At 54.1% G+C, this 19,476-nt stretch overlaps 1 protein-coding gene across 15 annotated transcripts in view; it reads left to right on the forward strand.

The window, feature by feature from the left end:
* The window catches only part of Kifc3 (kinesin family member C3), an 89,496-nt gene extending 70,034 nt beyond the window's left edge, over positions 1-19,462 (forward strand). For 9 of the 15 annotated variants that reach the window (XM_023709284.1, XM_023709280.1, XM_023709279.1 and 6 more), the window contains 16 exons: positions 8,243-8,308; positions 8,774-8,920; positions 9,025-9,264; positions 9,652-9,825; positions 10,358-10,505; positions 10,585-10,715; positions 11,953-12,064; positions 13,292-13,473; positions 14,139-14,243; positions 15,844-15,974; positions 16,441-16,564; positions 16,735-16,864; positions 16,943-17,172; positions 17,458-17,592; positions 18,014-18,122; positions 18,806-19,462. In XM_023709284.1, coding sequence (XP_023565052.1) covers positions 8,243-8,308; positions 8,774-8,920; positions 9,025-9,264; positions 9,652-9,825; positions 10,358-10,505; positions 10,585-10,715; positions 11,953-12,064; positions 13,292-13,473; positions 14,139-14,243; positions 15,844-15,974; positions 16,441-16,564; positions 16,735-16,864; positions 16,943-17,172; positions 17,458-17,592; positions 18,014-18,122; positions 18,806-18,831 — 2,190 coding nt within the window. In that variant the 3' untranslated portion in view covers positions 18,832-19,462. Of the gene's footprint in view, positions 1-8,242; positions 8,309-8,773; positions 8,921-9,024; positions 9,265-9,651; positions 9,826-10,357; positions 10,506-10,584; positions 10,716-11,952; positions 12,065-13,291; positions 13,474-14,138; positions 14,244-15,843; positions 15,975-16,440; positions 16,565-16,734; positions 16,865-16,942; positions 17,173-17,457; positions 17,593-18,013; positions 18,123-18,567; positions 18,595-18,805 lie in introns of all 15 variants that reach the window. The other 6 variants (XM_023709281.1, XM_023709286.1, XM_004625942.2 and 3 more) reach the window with 2 other exon arrangements.
* Positions 19,463-19,476: the final 14 nt, after the last annotated feature.

The following is a 19,476-nucleotide window of genomic DNA, read 5'->3' on the forward strand; positions in this document are numbered from 1 at the left end:
AACTCTCTTTGTCGCCCAGGCTGACTTAAACTTATGGTAATCCTTCTGCCTCAGCCTCCCAAATGCTGAGATTACAGGTATGCGTCAGCTGTCTATCTAATTTTAAATCATTTTTATCACCCTGAAAAGACCTGATAGTGGGGGCTGGTGAGATGGCTCAGTGGTCTAAAGCACCTACTTAGAACAAGCTTAGCAAAGCACAGGGACCCTGGTTCAATCCCCCAGCACCACATGCCAGCCAGCCCCGCCCCCTGGTGGGCTGAGCTGGCCACACACACACACACACACACACACACACACACACATTAAATAAATAAATAAAATTAAAAAAAAAAAAAAGACCTGATAGCAATCAGTCCCCATTTCCTACCCCTTCAGCTCCTGGAAGCTGTTACCTGTTGTTTTTATGGATTCGCTTTTGCTAGTATTTCATATAAATTAAGTCATAAAACTTTTACAACTTTTTTTCCAGTACCGGGGAATAAACCAGGGCTTTATGTGTGCAGAACAAGCTCAGTGCTGTGAAGTTACATCCCCAGAATGTTTTGAAATTTTTATTTTGAGAAAGAGTCTTGCCAAGTTGCTCAAATTGCCTTTGAACTTTTGTTCCTCCTGCCTCAGCCTCCCGCACCCAGTGTGCACCACAATTCTTGGCTAAACAAGTTTTTAAAAATGTTTCTCCTTTAATTGTCAAGATCTGCTTTGTTGTCTCTGAGCCCTAGCTCGTAGCCCCCTTGGGAGAGCCCCAATGCAGCCTGTTCCCGAGATGGCATGGGAGGACTGAATGGTCCCCGATCTTTATTCAGAGTGTGTCTATAGACTTCCTGACTGTGGACTCTGGAAGTTTCTTGAGGGGAACTTTCTGTGAAGCTTTTTTTTTTGAACTTTATTGGGAAGAACTTTCCGTGAAGTCCCAGTCTTGGTGCAGCTCTCTGGAGGGTCTGACCCTGTGGGAACGTGGCCAGCCACCTGGGCCTGGGGCCAGCCTCAAACCTTGACTTTGGCATCACCATTGGCTATGTGGGGGACTAGTTTCCTACCATGCTATACCTCAGTTTCCTCATCTGTAGAATGGTTTTAATAACAATTTATGGATACAGTGATTTTCAGCAGGTTGTCATTGTTGCCTCTATCACCTGGAAGTTTGGGATTTAGAATTCTGGGAGCTGAGTTCTAGTCCCATCTGTGCCCCTCACCGCTGTAGGAAGTCATCCCTATGACCTTCTGTTCTTCATTGCAAACTGGGGTAACAGCATGACTCTGTGGTCATTACATGGGTCCATTGTGAGAGTGGACAGAAAAATGGATGGCAGACCGTAAAGCACAGTGCCTTGGGGCTGTCACACCTGTGAGCTCGGTCTTCCACTGGCAAGCTGTAGTCTGACTTGACTCTGACTTCCCTGGAGGGCCCACATGCTGCTTTCTAAGGAAAGCCTGCCATGAGGTATACTTGACCCATTTCTCCAAGGCCTGGTCCCCAGCTTTACCAGGCCCTAGTTTCAGTCCGGGATCCAGCACTTAGGGCCAGGTGACCTCAGATGGTCACCTAACCAAGGCCTGCTCCCTCTTGGCACCTCAACCTTCCCAGTGAGGACAATGATAACGCCCTTCCTTGTTTGGGGCTCCTCAGTGGGGATCTCACGTGGTCCCTTTCCTCAGCAAAGCTGGCTGAGTGGATGGGGCTGCTGCTGTCCCTGTTTGAGGCTGGGCTTGTTGGAACTGTCCAGGGCCCTCATGCAAAATGTCACATTGGAGGGCTATGACACTGAGAGTACGGGACAAGGGCACAAGAGTTCCAGTTTCTCCTCATGCTCACTGACACGTATTATTCTAGGAGCTGTCCTAGTGGATGTGAAGTGGCTGTGCCTTTGGCGTGTCCCCAGTGGCTAGCGAGGATGAGTGTCTGTCTGGAGAAATGTCTCCCTAAGTTCTCTGCTCATTCTTTTTAAAAAAATATTTATTTATTTGATACAGGGTTTCACTACACAGCCTGGACTCATAGTGATCCTCCTGTCTCAGCCTCCCCAGTGCTAGGATTATGGGCATGCACCACCATGCCCAGTTTCAGGGCCGGCAGGGCATGAAGTACCTGGGACAGAATTTGGGTCCTTGCACTTGCCAGGCAGGTACCTGACCGCCGAGCTATCTCCCCAGCTCATCTCTGTTCATTCTTTCATCAGGATTTTGTGGTTGGAGCAGTTCTTTTTAAAAATTTTTTATTTTTAGGACAGGGTCAACAGGGTCTACAGGGTCTCACTGTGTAGATCAGACTCATAGTGATCCTCCTGTGAAAGGTGTGCGCCACCAAGCCCAGTCTCAGTTGCTGTCTCAGCGCGCCCCACGGGTATGGCCAGCACGGCAGGCCTGGGGATCGAACTGGAACAGTTCTTACAGATGCTGGATAATTAACCCTTATCAGATAGAGGATTTGCCCATTTTTTCTCCCATTCCATAGCTTGTCTCCATCCTAATGCTGTCTTCAGTGCACGAAAGTTTTGCATTTTTGTGAAGACCCATTGTCTGCCTTTGGTTTTATTGCTTATGGTTTGGGATCATAGCTAAGAAATCATTGCCAAAGTCAGTATCATGAAAATTTTCCCCTGTATTTTCTTCTGTGAGCTTTGTAGTTTTATCTCTTGTATTTAGGTCTTTGATCAATTCTGTGTTAATTTCTGTCTGTGGAATGAGGTGAAAGTCCAACTTCATTCTTTTGCATGTAGGTAACCAGTTTCCCAGCATTATTTGTTGAAAAGATTATCCTTTACTTCCTAAATAGTCTTGACACCCTTAACAGAAATCACTTGAGCTGGATGTGCCGGCACACCACGCCTGTGACTCCTGAGGCTGAGGCAGGAGGAGGGTCACTGTGAGTTTGAGGCTGGCCTGAGCTATGAAATGAGTTCAAGGCCAGCCTGAACTGCAGAGAAACCCTGTCTCAAAAAGATTAAGAAGCAAAAAAAAAAAAAAAAAAATTTTTTTTTTTCTGTGTTTGAGCACAGGCATGAGTTTATACCTAGGCTCTCCATTCCCTTCCATTGTTTTAGGTCTGTTTTTAGGCCGCACTGCACTGATTTGACTACTGAAGTAGTGTAAGCTTTAAAATCAAGAAATGTGAGATTTCTGCTTTCATTGTTCTTTCTCAAAATTGCTTTTTCTCTTTGGTTTCCCTTGAGATGCCGCATGAATTTTAGTACAAATCTAAATATCTTCAAAAAATTCTGGGACTCTGCTAGGGATTGCATTGTATCTGTAGGTTGCTTTGAGTATTATTGATATCTTAAGTTGAGTCTTCCCATCAGTGGACGGGGGATGCTTTTCCATTTATTGATCTCTGCTTTAATCTTTTCGGGCATCATTTTGTTGTTTTTAGTTTAGAAGTCTTTCTCTTCCTGGTTAAATTTATCCCCAGGTATTGTATTCTTTCTCATGCTATTATAAATGTAATTATTTTCTTATTTTCCCTTTTGGGTTGTTTATTGTAAGTTACAGAAATGCAGCTGACTTAGATATGCTATATTTGGTCATTAGTTCTACTTGGGCTAATATTTTAATCAAATTCATTGCTTGGGGCTGGGGAGATGGCTCAGTAGGATAAGTGCTTCCCTGGCAAGTGCAAGGGTCTGAGTTCAATCCCCAGTTCCGTGAGAAAAAACAAAAAAACAAAAACAAAAAACCAAATTCATTGCTTATATTTAAATCTTAGTTTTCATAAAAATCTAGGCATCATTTTTGTGATTAAAAATGGAAAGATGGGGCCAGGGAGATAGCTCAGTAGAATTAAGAGCTTGCCTGGCAAGTGCAAGGTCCTGAGTTCAATCCCTGGTACCACCAAACAAAACAAAACAAAGAACAACAACAACAAAAAGGGAAGATGCAGCCCCTCTGGGAAGAGTCCAAGCACGCGTCCTCCGGGGCCGCTCTGCCCAGCAGCCTCCTGCCCCCACTCTTAGCAGCCTGATGCTCGGACCCTGCTCCGCCTGCCCTTGTTTATCCAGCACTCATCCTCCTGTGTTTACTGAGCACCTGGCATGTGCCAGGCACTGCGAGCACAGTGCTGGGCACCGCAGCCAGAAGTCTCCACCTCCACAGACCTTTCATTCTAGAACAGAGTGAAAACCCCTAATCCCAAACTCCAAAATGCAGAATGCCCTCAAATCGGAAACTGTGGATTAATATCATGCCACAAGTCTGATGGCTCAGTGTGTACAAACTTTATTTTATTTCAGAGAGTATGTAGTGCTGGGGATATAGTTCAGTGGCATAAGCACCTACCTGGCAAGTGCAAGGTTCTAGGTTTGATCCCCGGTACACACACACACACACACACACATACACACATACACACACACACACATCATCATCATCATCATCATCATCCTCATCCTCATCCTCATCATCATCATTGTCATCTTTATGTTTGCGCTTTGTGGTAGATGTCTGTAAGCCTAACGACTTAGGAGGCTGAGGCAGGAGGATCACAAGTTCATAATGTAGCAAGACTCTGTATAAAAATAAAATTGAAAATGAGGTAGAAATGGAGCTCATGCTCAAGTGCTTGCTTAGTATGCATGAGACTCTCGTTTGATCCCCAGGACTGCAGGAGAGCAGTCTTCAGGCTATGTATGTAAAGGTGTAAATGAATTTTGTGTTTAGACTTGGGGTCTCATCCCCAGGATATTACTTACATGCAAATGTTCCAAAATCTAAAAAAGCCTAAAATCAACATAGTCTGGTCCAAAGCATGTAGAGTAAGGAGTATTCAACTTGTCACTGCATACCTGGGCTGAGCTGTGCTGTGATGGTCACCTCTTCTCTCTCATATCCTCCTAAGAGCACCTCAGTGAGGTTACCTCTTACACAGATGATGAGACGGAAAGGTACAAGAGGTCAGTAGGCTTGTCCAAGGTGGGTAAGGTGAGCTATGGCGCAGAACCCAGGCAGCCTGGCTTGGGAATCTGTGCAACTGCTGTTCTGGCCACCCCTCCTCATCCTCTACCCCTATGGTGGAGAGGCTTGATTGTGAGTATTTGACAGTGGAGACAGCTGTACAGACAGGCTACACAGGCCTGGCCACAGTGGTCCCATAGATGGCCAGGACCTGGCCTCCTGGGCAGGGGGTGTTGGTGCAGGATGGGAGACAGCTATCCAAGTGGTGCTCCATGACTGTTTCCTTGAGGCCTTTCTAGCTCAGCAGTGCTGGAGGAGGAGGAGCCCATTTTGCCCAGAAGGTGGCTGACACGAGCAGCCCAGGGCAGCCCAGTGCGGTGGGTGGCAAGGTGGTAATTAGCAGGTTGTCTCAGTGAAAAAGCCACCTTGGGAGCAGACAGCTGAGAAAACACAGACCCAGCAGGCAGCCCCACCTGCAGAGCTGTTCTACCTGATGTGCAAATGCAGGTTTGTGTGGGGTCAGCAGACAGGCCCTGCTCTCTGCAGGCCACGCCCTCTACCCGACTCAGTTTCTCTGGTTGGTGAAGGGCTTGGGCCAGGGAGGAGTGTTGCCCCCGCCCCGCTCTGGCTGACTTCTATGCCACGCTGGGACCATCTCCTTGGCCTGGGCAGGAGGCTACATTCCCTGGAGATCCCAGACCTGCCTGCCCTGCCTTCCAGTTCTGGAAGAAGCTGGCATTGTCCCCCCAGCCTCCAAAGCTGGCCACATGTGGGTTGGGGCAGGGGTCCCTCTGCTGGGCAGTGCCCTGAATGGTGCCCATTAGGGCCCTAGAGTGGTTATCTGGCCTGACAGGGCTGTGGCCACTTTAGCCAGGGTGCCCTGTGGGTTTGATCTGCTACATTTCAGCTGGGTCCCCTGTTCTGCTGCCTGCTGCCTGAGGCAAGCTGGGCAGCGGCTTAGTGTGTGGTGTCTCTTGCAGCTCCTACTCAACCCCCTCTATCTCCTGCCCTTCAAAGCCAACTCTGGGGTGGCCCTACAGATTCTGCAGATACAGGCACCCATGTTCCTTTGTGATGCCAAAAGGGACCTGGAACCCCGCGTTGAGCAGGGAATGGGGTGTCTTAGTTCCCAGAAGTCACTGACTGCCCAGTTCTGCTGCCTCCCCAGGTGCGTGCGGATAGTGGGCCTGAGAACACCGAGGGGTGAGGTGGCAGGCAGGCTGGCGAGGGAAGAGGCTGAGCTTTTTGGGGAGGTGGTATGAGAGGATTGTACTCGTTTTGAGACCTAGACATTGCTGAAAAGCACATGGCATTTGTCAGCTGTGAAACCACAACCCAGAGCCCCTCTTTTGTATTGCACACAGATATTTTTCCTTTGACTTAGTATGCTGATGAACTGCGATGGGACCTAGGTGGCGGAGGGGTGTGGGAAGGGAGGAGAGTTGGGGAAGGGGCTACCACAAACCCTTTGATCAGAGGTGTTGGACACAAGTCCTCTTTGGACTTGTAGCAGGCAGCAGAGCAGAAGACACAGCTGAGAGGTGGCACTTGCCCCTTCCGGCTTTACACTAGGGATATGTAAGCCTGACATAATGACTGCGTAGTCCTGCGTGTAGTAGGGACATGCACCCACTGTCATTTACCCTGCTCCCCTGACAATGGGTTCAGAGTACCCCAATTTTATGGCTAAAGAATGTAAGGCTATGTCATGTGAACCACCCCTCACTCAGCTGTGGGGCTGGCGGCCCGAGTACTCCTCCCCTCAGGCTCTCAGCCTGACAGGGAGCTGGGTGGGGGTGGTGCACACCGTAATCCCAGCTCTCGAGAAGTTGAGGCAGGATGATTGTGGAGTTCATGGCCACCCTGGAATATATAGCGAGTCCTTGTCTAAAAAACAAACAAAAACTCAGCCCAGCAGGGGCATTGCTAGTAGGCAGAAAGGTGGCACGAGTGTTGTTGCCCTGCTTAGTCCATGGCCCAATGCAGAGCTTGACGTGATGACAGAGGTGACCTAATTGGCCTTGTGCAGCCCCCCCGCTGGGCCCTATGTCCTGGGCACCCCACAGTCCTGGCACCTCTCGCCCATTCTGGGGAGTGAGTGGACCCCGTGGTACTCTTCTAACCTCCATGCAGAAGCAGAGGCCTGAGTAGTTCAGCCCCAGCCTCTGGGGCCCCAGGGCACAGTGACTGCCAAGACCAAGCGCTACCCTGATTTTTCTGATGACATCTCAGCCATATGAAGTGGGGAGATTTTCTCCTCCCTCAAGTCACCTAAGCATCTGGCCTCTCCTGCAAGACAGTTTGTTGATTCTGGACATGTGTTCATCTGATCAGGGCCACGGGAGCACTGCATGATGGCCTCCTTGAGTGGCACTTGGCCACCTGGTCCTGAACAGCCCCTTCCCAGCTTTACCTGTAGGCCATGGAGATTGTCACCTGCCCCTTAATAATGAGGGCTCAGTGCCTGCTTGGCCCCCTACACCACTGGAGTACATGTGACTCGTGGGTCTTTTCCAAAGTGATAATGCTCCTTACCGTGAGTGCTGTAGAATCCTGGACAAACTCTGGTGGATATGGCTGTGGATGCCTGGTCTGCCTGGATTATTTTCTGAGGAGAGGACAGGTTCCCTGGGTGGGCTGCTGTGGGCTAGTGGAGAGCTCCTTTGAAGGGTCACTGTCCTGGGGTCTTGCTCTTGGCCTCTGGGCACCCTTGCTTACATGGGGTGCACCCCTTCTCTCTCAGAGCCTCGGCAGATTGGGAGTAGGGGTGGACACAGGTCCCTAATGTGCTCTGGCTGTGGTGGGTAAACCCAGCTTGGTAGGCTGATGCCAGAAACCAAAGTGGAAAGTTCTGGAGGCTGGGCAAGGACAGATCCAGGGCTCTTGGGATCCAGAGCTTATTATGTATGTGTATGATACTAGGGATGGAACCCACACACTGGGCAAGCACTCGACTGCTGATCTACATCCCCAGCCTGGGCCTGGAGTTTATACAATCTGAGTTTTTTCAAGGAAAAATAAGATTATAGATAGGAAGGCAGGTCCAGGGCCTTGGAGTGGCTCAGGTTTGCCTGAGAGGTGCCTTGGTGGTCCAAGGCATGTAGTAAGGGAGGAAGAGCCTAGCCTGGCCAGGCCCCACAGTGGATGGGAGAGGGTGCTTCAGGGTGTCAAGAACAGTCCAGCCTCCCACCACTGGGAGTCCCATGCCTGGTGTTTGAGTGCCAGAAGACTTGAGGCCAGAGGGCCAGAGGGCCCAGGGCAAACCTCATCAGTTCTCTGAGACCCAGTGCCAGAGGTCTGGGTGTGGCTGGAGGTGAGGATTGGCCTCACTGTGGCTCTGGCTCTGTGCTGACAGGTGGAAAACCTCAAGGAGAAGCTCATCAGCCAGAGCCAGGAAGTGAGCCGACTGCAGTCAGAGCTGGTGAGGCCCCACCTGCTTTCCTGGGGTGAGGGTGGGGGCGGGGACCCCTCTGTCCAGCAGTGCAGCCCCATCTCCCAGCCCACCCAAGCAGATGCCGCCCTACCTCAAGCCCTGCCAGTCCCCTCAGAGTAGCTGCAGCTCCCGAGGGGAGGGGCTGATCTTTCTGGCTGACGTAGAATAGGAGTGTGAACTCTCCATCAGTGTGACTTCTTGTGACTTTCACACTGGGGAAATAGAGCGAGGGGGCGGGGCAGCCAGGGAGTGCTGAGCTTCCCTTCAGCTCTCTTCTGTGTCTCTTCGTCCTCTTTGAACCCTGCTCTTCTCTTCCCCCCTCTCATGCTGTTCTACTTTCTTTCCCCCCCTGTGTTGCTTCTCGCCTCTACCCCCTTGCACACTGTTGCTCCCCGGTGGTTGTCCCCTGCCCGCCCTTGCCACATGCCCCCCCTGTGCCCTGGCTGTCTGCAGGGAGGCACCGACTTGGAGAAGCACCGGGACCTGCTGATGGTGGAGAACGAGCGACTGAGGCAGGAACTGCAGTGCTGTGAGGCAGAGCTACAGGCACTGCGGGCCCAGCCGGCAGCCACACCCTGCCAGGGCTGCGAGCACGTCCAGGTGAGCTGTGGGCCTGGGGAAGAAGGGGCTCCCACTCTGCACAGCTGCCCGGGCTGCTCACAGACCCTTATCCCTCTGTCCTCGTGCTCCCTGACTGCCTGCAGGAGAGCACCCAGCTCCGAGACAAAGTGTCCCAGCTGCAGATGGAGGTGTTGGAGAACAAAGGAATGCTGTCAGAGCTGAACCTGGAGGTGCAGCAGAAGACAGACCGGCTGGCCGAGGTGGAGCTGCGGCTCAAGGACTGCTTGGCTGAGAAGGCACAGGAAGAAGAGCGGCTCAGCCGGCGCCTGCGCAACAGCCACGAGACCATTGCCAGCCTGCAGGCCCAGTCTCCGCCTGTCAAGGTGAGCCGCCCACCAAGGCAGGGCTTGCACAGAGAGAGGCTTCTCCTGGCAGATGCATGAATTCCTCAGTTGTGTCCTCAGCATTGCTCCTCTCGGGGGTGCAGCCCAGGCTCAGGGGAGTATCCTGCTGTAAGTGCATGAGGTACCTGGGGAGGGGGGGGGGTGTCAGGGTAGATGCAGTGCAGCTTCTACAGTGTGCCTTCATCTTACCTAGTCTGCCCAGACTAGGCTCTCAGTGGTCTTCTTGATGGGTAAACAGATCCCAGCAGTCTGCAAAGCCTGGGCCTTGTAACTCCTGGGGCTCTTAGTGGGAGTCCCAGAGTCCCCCTCCTGGGTCCAGTCATATCTGCTGTGCCTCCACATACCCATCCTTCCCTTCCCTTGCAGTACGTCATCAAGACAGTGGAGGTGGACTCGTCCAAGACCAAGCAAGCCCTCAATGAGTCCCAGGCCCGGAACCAGCACCTGCAGGAGCAGGTGGCCATGCAGCGGCAGGTGCTGAAGGAGATGGAACAGCAGCTTGAGAGCTCAAATCAGCTGACCACGCAGCTCCGGTCACAGGTGTGTAGGCCATCTGTGATGCCCATTGGGTGGGGACACCAGAGGCCAGGCCTTTAGTATATCTTTTGGTTAAGAATTCTGGGGCCCCAGGTCGGGAGTCTAGTCCCTCCTCTGCTGCTCACCTGGCCAAGAGCAAGTTTTAACCAAGTCTGCATTGGCCACCTATAATGCAATCTAGTCACAGAACCCTCTTCACAGTGGAGACTCCAGAATAGGTCACAAGAGGTTCTCTGCCTGGGCTCAGCACCCAGGTGTGCTCATGTGCAAAGCTGCTTCTCGGCTGTATAACAAATGCTTCCTGAGCTCCCCGGGGGTCACATGGCTTATGGTATGTGCTTGGGACCAGGTTGGTGCTGGAGCCAACATAGGGAGGTGGTAGCTGCACAGCATTCCCAGTCCCCTGTCGGGTAGAGGCCATGCTACTCTTCTCTCCAACGTGTGTGTTCAGTGTGTGCGCGCTTTTGGGCAAAGGCTGGGGCCTCCCTCCCAGAACCTGCCCGCTGTATCCTATGTCTTCTCCTGGCCTCGCCAGATCTCCATGTATGAGACAGAGCTAGAGCGGGCCCACGGGAAGATGCTGGAGGAGATGCAGTCCATGGAGGAGGACAAGAACCGGGCCATCGAGGAGGCCTTTGCCAGAGCACAGGTGGAGATGAAGGCCGTGCATGAGAACCTGGCAGGTGAGCCTACTGCCTGGGCCCCACCTGCTCCTGCCCAGCCTCATATATTGTTTACCTCATACCCTTTGTGTTCCCATAGGGGTCCGGACAAACCTGTTAACGCTACAGCCGGCACTGCGGACCCTCACCAATGACTACAATGGGCTCAAGAGGCAGGTGCGCAGCTTTCCCCTGCTGCTGCAGGAGGCCCTCCAGAGCGTCAAGGCTGAGGTGAGCGAAGGAAGCCAGGGCAGGCTGGGGGAGACCCAGAACCTTGGCAGACCAAGCGTGCACCCAGGGCTCTCATCCAAAGCTCAGAGCCCCTAGGCAGGCCCTCTACCTCCGTGCGCCCTTGCAGGCCCTGTTTGAACATAGATGGGTAGACTGGTCAGGCAGGTTTGGGGGTATTTGTCCTACTGTGATTGTTTAAAGCAAACATGTTACATGTATCTCAAACCAGCTGCACATATTCTTATATCTGCTATGTTTAGTTTGTATGCGGGGGTGGGGGTGGAGGTGGTGAGGACGGAACCCAGGCTCCTGAAATTCGTATGACAGCCATACAGAGACTAATATGTTTTGGGAAGAGAAAGTAGTTCTTCAAAAAATGTTGTTAGGGCTGGGAGTGTAGCTCAGTGATACAGTACTTACATAGTATGTATGAGCTCTGGGTTCCATCCCTGGCAGAAGGAAAAAAGAGAAAAAGTGCATAATGCACAGAAGGCCACAAGGAGAGGTCAGCCTCTGCGGGGTGGGCACAGAAAGGAACAGGCTCTCCATTACCCTCTCCAGAGTGCTCTGAGCATCTTATACCCACTGCTGTCTATGGACAAGCACTTAATCCCCCCCCTTTTTTTTTTTGGCGGAACCAGGGATTGAACTCAGGCCCTTGCACTTGCCAGGCAAGCGCTTATTCTACTGAGCCATCTCCCTGGCCCCTTAATTCCCCTTTTACCCAACAAAGCAGGCATGCTGGATAGATGGTTCCGTATCTTGGTTTTTTCGTTCATGCATTGCAACTTGGAGATCCTTACCTCCTGCCTCCTGCGGACTCCTGAGTTACATGATGTTATTGCCTCAATGTACAGATAAGAACACTGAGGCTCGGGGCCAGGGAGATGGCTCAGTAGAATAAGCATTTGCCTGGCAAGAACAAGGTCCTGAGTTCAATCCCTGGTACCGAGGGAAAAAGAAAAAAAACAGTCTCAAAGACATTGAGGTAGTTTGCTCAGGTCCCCAGCTACTGCTGAATCCTGGAGTCAGGTGATAGTGCCAGAAGTGAAGGCAAGGTCCTGGATCTGTGTACTCATGGGGTGGCTTGGGCTATTGGCTTAGCTTCTGTTGGGTTCAGTTTCTTCATCTGTAAAATGGGGACAGTACTCAGAAGTGTTCTTGAGGGGAGCTGACCTATGGGGTGGGCAGTGGGTCAGGTGGAGCCAACCTGGTAGCAGTGCATGTGCCCCACCAGATTGGCCAGGCCATTGAGGAAGTCAACACCAACAACCAGGAGCTGCTGCGCAAGTACCGCCGGGAGCTGCAGCTGCGCAAGAAGTGCCACAACGAACTCGTGCGGCTGAAAGGTGACTGTAGTGGGCTGGGCTGGGCACCAGGAAAGGGTTTTCTACCAGCTGAGCAGTCGTCCTTGGAACAGTGCCCTGCCACCAAGAAGGTGTCATTGATGGGGGCACAGAGAAGGCAGGGAACGTGCTCACAGCCCCAGAGCTAGAAAATTGTCCACACTGGACTTGCACTTGGACCTGCCCAGCTCAGAGGCTCCATGTTCTTGGCAGGTTGCTCCTGGGCTGTGTGTGACCGAGAGGTGGGGTGGCAGCTAGAATGCAGCCTGTTCTGACCTGGGCTTGGTCAGACTTGAGATTTCATGTTTTGTTTTGTTTTTTTTTGTTTGTTTGTTTGTTTTGTAAGGCTGGGGATTGAACTCAGGCCCTTGTGCTTGCCAGGGAAGCGCTTATTCAACTGAGCTATTTCCCCAGCCCCCAATTTCATGGTTTGATGCATCAAGCTCTTGCTCTGGGCCAGGTGCGAGGCCAGACACTGGGCATTAGGCTGTGGCCCCACAGACTGTCCTGTGCCTCAGTGTGCTCACTTCAGCTAGGAGAACAGGCATGGTCACCATTCTCCCAATATACCCTGTTACCAGGGCAGGGAGGGGACCTGGGAACCCCTGAGGACTTCCTGAGGAGGTGGCATCAGAGCCAAGACCTGGCGCATGAGCTGGAGTGGATGGCAGAGGGAGGGCCATGCTGGCTGGCACTGGAGGGCAGGAGGGTTTCCCTTTTATTCCAGGGGCACAGGGATCCCATGAGTGGCAGGAGGCAAAACGGTAGCATGGCACCCTGTGGCTGTGCCCTTTAGACATGCTGGCAGGCATCCATCCGCACCTGGTCTTGTTTGCCCATCGGGTGCCCAAGCCCTGTCCCGGAACTTATGCTGTCCTTTCAGCATGGTAGAACAAGTCCCTTGGTTCATAAAGCCCAAGCAAACAGAGGTCCAAAGAGGAAGAGCGTCTACTTTGGTGTCTCACTAAGACCGCGTGCAGTGCCTGGGCCACAGCTCACCTTGTCTCCCCATCTCCAAAGCAAAACTCCTACTCTCAGCTGTTTTACTCAGGAAGAAAGTGTACTAAGTAAATTCACACTACAGTGTGCATCACTAATAACAGCTCTGTGGGTCACCTTGCCTTGTGAGGCTTAGAAGGGACGGGACTCCTAGACTACTGGGAGACCAGAGTTGAAGCTGTTGGGTCTCAACGTAGCCGGGGCCCATCTCTCCATCCCCACCCAATCCAGGAAATATCCGAGTGATTGCTCGAGTTCGGCCCATCACCAAAGAGGATGGGGAAGGGCCCAAGGCGGCCAGTGTTGTGACCTTCGATCCCGATGATGACGCTGTCATTCACCTGCTACACAAGGGCAAGCCTGTGTCCTTTGAACTGGACAAGGTCTTCTCCCCGGGAGCCTCACAACAGGATGTGAGTGCAGCCATGGGAAGAAATAGCTGAGGGGAAGGGGTTGGCTGGGCAGACAGGCCAGGGATGGGGACAACATGGAAAAGTGTGGCCTTCTGTCCTTCCCACTGGGAGAGGGGAAAGGAGAGGGTGGGTCAGGGTGAAGGACCTCACACAGCTGTCTCAGAAAGGGGTGGCTGTGCCAGGTCCACCTCACCAGAATCGTGCCCTCCCCACATGCACGGCCTCAGACAGGACTGCCCCCGCCAGCTGTACCACAGTCCTTGCTAGGACTCCTCTACACCTGGCCTAGTGTCAGGTCCTCAGCTTTTCTCATTTCTCGCCTGCTTGCACCCTCCCGTTCCCATGCCCAGTCCTGCATTGCCTTCTCAGTCCACCGGCAGGCAGACTCAGGCCAGAAGAGGTGCCAGGCACATGCCTGCTCTGCCCTCTTTCTGCTAAGCCTTCAAGAATAGAGATGAGGACGAGGGTGCAGGGAGCACAGGCTGTGCTGTCACTGCAAGGTGCAGGGCAACAACTCAACAAACACGATGTGCAACAGTGAGGTGTTGGCTTTGGGACCCTGTGCCATGTTCCAGTGAAGGGAATGTGGGTGGGGCAGGTAGCTGGGCTCAGGGTTTGTGGGGTCCCTGGAGTCCCCTCACCCCCCACTTCGTGTTCCCCACCAGGTGTTCCAGGAAGTGCAGGCCCTGATCACCTCCTGCATCGACGGCTTCAATGTCTGCATCTTTGCCTACGGCCAGACGGGTGCTGGCAAGACATACACAATGGAGGTGGGTGCCCCGATGGGTCAGAGGTTCCAGAGTGAAGCCACCCATTCCCCTGTTGCTAGGGCATCCCCTGTGTGTCTTGGGGTTCTGCATGGCACATGCTCTGGGAGCAGAGGCTGTGGATATTCTGTGGTCCCTTCAGCATTGGTCTGATCAGGGACACCTTGTTTGAGAGCACCGCAGTGGACTCTACAGGGCTGGGGTTAGGGGCAAGCATGCCAAGCAGCAGCCAGTCAGGGGGCCCTTGGCCTCAGGCCAGACCACAGCAGGACATGATGGCACTTCTCAGGATGGAGCTATCATGCCTGTCATATAAAGCTCCCTCCTTTGTGGCTGTCCCCCACTGGGCCCAGACCACCAGGTTGAATGAGGTGGGGTGCTGGCCCCAGAAAATGCCAGGGCAGTGGTAGAGACTGGCCACGTAATGTGTGTTGACTTTTTGAGAATAACAAGAATAATTCTCAGCATAATTGAGAATGACTATTGAAAGGAAGGAAGATTCATGTTGGCCCAGTTTCAGCCCATTGGCAGGTGGCTGGCTCCACTGGTTGAGGCCTTCAAAGAGGCAGAAACATCACGACAGAGAGAAGCTGCTCACTTCATGCAGCCAGGAGGCAGAGAGCCAGCAAGGACCAGGGTGAGGGACCAGCCCAGACCTGGAGGCTGCATCCCTGTGGCCCACTGCCCTCACTAGGCTGCACCGCCCCGTAATGCCACTGAAGTAAGGCCTCAGTGGATTATCCACTGGTGGGGTAACAGCCCTCGTCATCCGATCCCCTCTAGAGGCCCTGTCTCTGCACACGGCCGCAAACCCTCAGTGCACGATCTTTGGGGCACATGCATTGTTAAAGCATAAAGTGGGGAGCCCAGCTCGTAGGATAGGCCCATGTCTCCCTGCTTCAGCCAGCCCCTTCATGCGGTACAGTGGGAACAGCGCCAGGGCAAGGACTGGAGGTGTTGAGATGATGCCTCGTCTCCACTGTGGAGAGAGAAAAATGGGAAGCCGGCTCTGGGAGCAATTTCCCTGTTCCTCAGGGGAGCCAGCTTCTGCTGTCTGGGGAGGTGGCTTCTGACAGCCACAAGCTGAGGTCAGGAGGTACATTTGAGGCCTGGTTGGAGGCCTCTCAGCAGGAATGGGGGTGGGGGCTGAGGACCACATTTCCCAAGAGCCTCCAGGGCTCAAGCAGGGACTCCAGATTTCCTGCTGGGAAGGCCCCAGGGCCCTTGACTGCCATGCTTTGCCTGCCATCCACCACCCAAAAAGCCCTGCTCATGGCCTCCTGATGCCAGCCTCATATGGACAATGGGAGGACACTCAGTTATTCTGCTGCCTCTACCAGGGTCTAGCAGGGGGCAGGCATGTGGTCTCAGCGCCATACTAGGCCTACCACCCATTCCTTTGCTTTAAATCTTGGGCCCATCCTGGAAGGGTGCTGCTACTGTAAAAGAGGGGAAACCAAAGTTATTTGCCAGGATGTTCTGAGGGGCAGAACAGCATCAGCCCAGGAGGCTCCCCTTTGAGGGTTATGCGAGGGCTTGGGCATAGCACATGGCACACAAGTGTCTGTAGCGTCACTGGGGCCTCGTCTTCTTCCTTCCCCAGGGGACTCGCGAGAACCCAGGCATTAACCAGCGGGCCTTGCAGCTGCTCTTCTCCGAGGTGCAGGAGAAGGCGGCTGACTGGGAGTACACTATCACCGTCAGCGTAACCGAGATCTACAATGAGGTCCTCAGGTGGGTCTAGGGCACCGAAAGTGCTATCTTGGAAGCTTTACAGTCCTTGCCACAGGGCTGGAGCCACAGGCATGGGCAGTGGGGTCTTCCTGGTGGGAGCTCAGGTTCCCGATGAGGCCATGAAGGGGCCATGCCTCAAATTTGACCTGACCCAGCCCTGAGGCCCAGGTGTTCCCTGGGAGGGTCAGTCACTGAGCTGCTTGGAAGATGCGTACAGGGACCCCTTGTCCACCTGCGGGCTGCATGAGGTGGTGGTGAGTGGGCGCTGGGAAGTGGCCTGTGGGCTCAGCACTCCCATAGGACTGTGGGGGATCAGTTGGTCTCCCCATCTCCAGCTGAGTGCAGAGGAGGAGCTTAGCCTGATGGCCAAAGGTCATGTGAGGAGTAGGGGAGAATGTCCTGGGCTGGGAGGCCAGTGCAGTGCATGTGGAGACCAGAGGGAGTGATGGTCCTGTCTGCCCTCCAGGGACCTGCTGGGGACAGAGCCTCAGGAGAAGCTGGAGATCCGGCTGTGCCCAGATGGCAGTGGGCAGCTGTATGTGCCAGGGCTGACTGAGTTCCAGGTGCAGAGTGTGGAGGACATCAACAAGGTGAGGGGCTAGGAGAGCCAGACCCAGGCAGGGCTGCTCTAGAGTAGGACAGGAGTGGAATGGAGAGCCGGCTCTGCCAGGTCTGCACGTGCAGCCTCCCTTCAGCAGGGAGCTTCAGGACCGGTGACTCCTGGCTCTTGTTCTGACTTTCCGCTCTGCCTGCCACACAGGTGTTTGAGTTTGGCCACAACAACCGCACCACGGAGTTCACCAACATGAATGAACACAGCTCCCGCTCCCACGCCCTGCTCATCGTGACGGTGCGGGGCCGGGACTGCAGCACAGGCCTCTGCACTATAGGTGAGGGAGGGATGGCAGCCAGGCCTGGGACCCAGCACTGCCTGGGGCAGCCTCGACCTCCTGATGCCTTCTCTACAGGGAAGCTGAACCTCGTGGACTTGGCCGGCTCAGAGCGTGTGGGCAAGTCGGGGGCTGAGGGCAGCCGCCTGCGGGAGGCACAGCACATCAACAAGTCATTGTCAGCCCTGGGGGACGTCATTGCTGCTCTGCGCTCTCGCCAGGGCCACGTGCCCTTCCGCAACTCCAAACTCACCTACCTGCTGCAGGACTCGCTGAATGGCGACAGCAAGACGCTCATGGTGGTGCAGGTGAGTCTGGGCGCTCCTTGCCCTCTGTTGTGCAGTCGCAGGGCTTCCTGGGGCATGCAGGGAAGGGCCCTGGTCTGGGCTGCTCCAGCATCAGCCCCTGCACCCTCCCACCTGCTGCACACACAACAGGCCGCAGGCATGTCTGTGCCCTTGACCTTCCTGCCCTGTTCTGCCCTCCTGCTCCTCTCCTCTCCTCTCTACAACTCCCTCTGGGGACTGTGGCCCCTCGGTGCTGAGTTGGCAGCCAGCTGGCCTGGATGGGGTGTGACCTCCTATGTCCCCTAGGTGTCCCCTGTGGAGAAGAACTCCAGCGAAACACTGTGCTCCCTCAGGTTTGCTGAGAGGGTGCGCTCTGTGGAGCTCGGCCCTGGAGCCCGCCATACAGAGCTCAGGTCCTGGTCGAGCCAGGAGCATCTGGAGGTAGGGCATCCACTGTAGCCGTCTCAGGCCAGCCCCGGGCCAGCTCTGTGGGTCACATTATGGGGAGTGCTGTGGGGAGAGGGCACATTCTGTGGAGGAGGGGAAGAAGCTGCCCTGGGGGAGGAGCTAGAACTTGAACCAAACCCAGTAGCCCTAAGTGGTCCAAGTATGCCTCAGCCTTGGAGCACATGTGACTCATCAGTAGTCCTTGGGCTTGGCACATGAAGGGGCACAGAAGGAGCTGATTCTCCACATAGATTCTCCTTTAAATCTTACACAAACTCTGTATGGCAGGAGCATCATCATGCCCATTTTACAGATGAGGAAACCGAGTTTCAGGAGTAGAGGGACGTGCAGTATGGGGGTGGGGAGGAGCCAGGTCTGCCGTGGACCCCAGCCGATCTACCCTTCCTGCTCACAGTTGGAGCCAGCTTGCCAGACACCACAGCCATCAGCACGAGCACACTCGGCCCCTGCCTCTGGGACCTCCAGCCGTCCTGGCTCTATCCGGAGGAAGCTACAATCCTCAGGTTAGCGTGCCATACACAGTTGTCTTAGCAACTGTGTTTCCCTCACCTAAAAGGTCTTTTTCTTTCATTTTAAAAAAATCTTACAAAAGTTTGAAGCTAGTCCCACATTTCTCATACTCCCAGAAGCAGTCAGGGCAAGCAGCACTGTGTCCATTTTACAGATGGGAAAACTGGGCCCCAGGAGAGAGGTGATATGAGGTGCCAGGACAAGATTCTCAGGCTGGCTCACGCACAGGCCCTCGGGCAGGATACCTCCCTGTGCTGGGCCTGGATACAAGTGTTCTTATGGGGTGAAGGGCAGAAAGCTCAGAGCTTACTTCATGTGAGGAGTGGGCTCCCCTCTTACAAGGTCCTGGCCAGGTCTGGATTCCAGAGGGGTCGGGGGACTGGGCCCTGGTGGGACAGGATGAGCCCCCTAGTGAGATGCCTGTCACTTTGATTTCAGCCTGACGGCTGGAGCTGCAGTCTCCAGGTGAGTGTGGGGCCAGTGGTCCAGGGCTGCCTACTGCCCACCTACCACCCCTGCAGGTGAAGGGCTATGCAGGTTTAGCTGCTCAGGCAGGGCCTGTGCTTTGCCGCCTGCTGTCTGTGTGCTTCTGCTGAGCTCCTTGCTAATCTTGACCCTGCATTGCCGTGGGCCCACACAACACCGCAATGGCTGAGGACCTCTGTCTCCCCTGCAGGGAAGTTGAAGCCAGTGCCTGTGTAAGGACAAGGATGTGCCAACCTGCTGGGCCTGGAGCTGGCCCTGAGGCCTTGTGGGTCTGCTCCTGCTCCAGCATCAGGGATGGAAGCAGAGACCCTTCTGCTCTGATGCAGAGATGAGAAACTCCTTCAGAAGGAAGCACTGTCACTCAGTAGATGGCATGGGCTGGAAGGACAGGGACTACCTGCTCTGCCTGGCAGGCTCTGGGCATGGGAGCCGGCCCTCATGGGGATGGCAGGCCTTTTGCTGGACTGGCCCAGCTCCTTTCCCGAGCCTGAGGCAGGCAACCCCCTCCTAGTGCATGCCCTATGGGGCCTCCAGGGAGCACAGGAGCGCCTGGTACAGGCTTGAGCAAGTGTGCCCTGAGCCCGCAGTCCTGCAGAGGGGCATCGCACAGGGGCGTGTACATAGTGTTCCTAGGTGTACAGAGAAGCCCGGCCATCTGCCAGGGCTGGGCCGTATTTATGACTGGCAGGAGAGGCCAGTGGGCAAGCTTCCGCCCTCTCAGCAGCCTGGTACCAGGCATCCTCCTTGCCCACTGGCTTCCTTTTGCCTCCTTCCCTCTGAAATCCTATTTAAGAACTTTTGGAAGCTTAGCCATTTTTATTAAAATAAAAACCTTTTTACATAAGTATCCTTTGAGTGTTG

Source organism: Octodon degus, unplaced genomic scaffold (genome assembly GCF_000260255.1).
Source record: "Octodon degus isolate 3935 unplaced genomic scaffold, OctDeg1.0 scaffold00011, whole genome shotgun sequence".
Lineage (NCBI taxonomy): Eukaryota > Metazoa > Chordata > Mammalia > Rodentia > Octodontidae > Octodon > Octodon degus.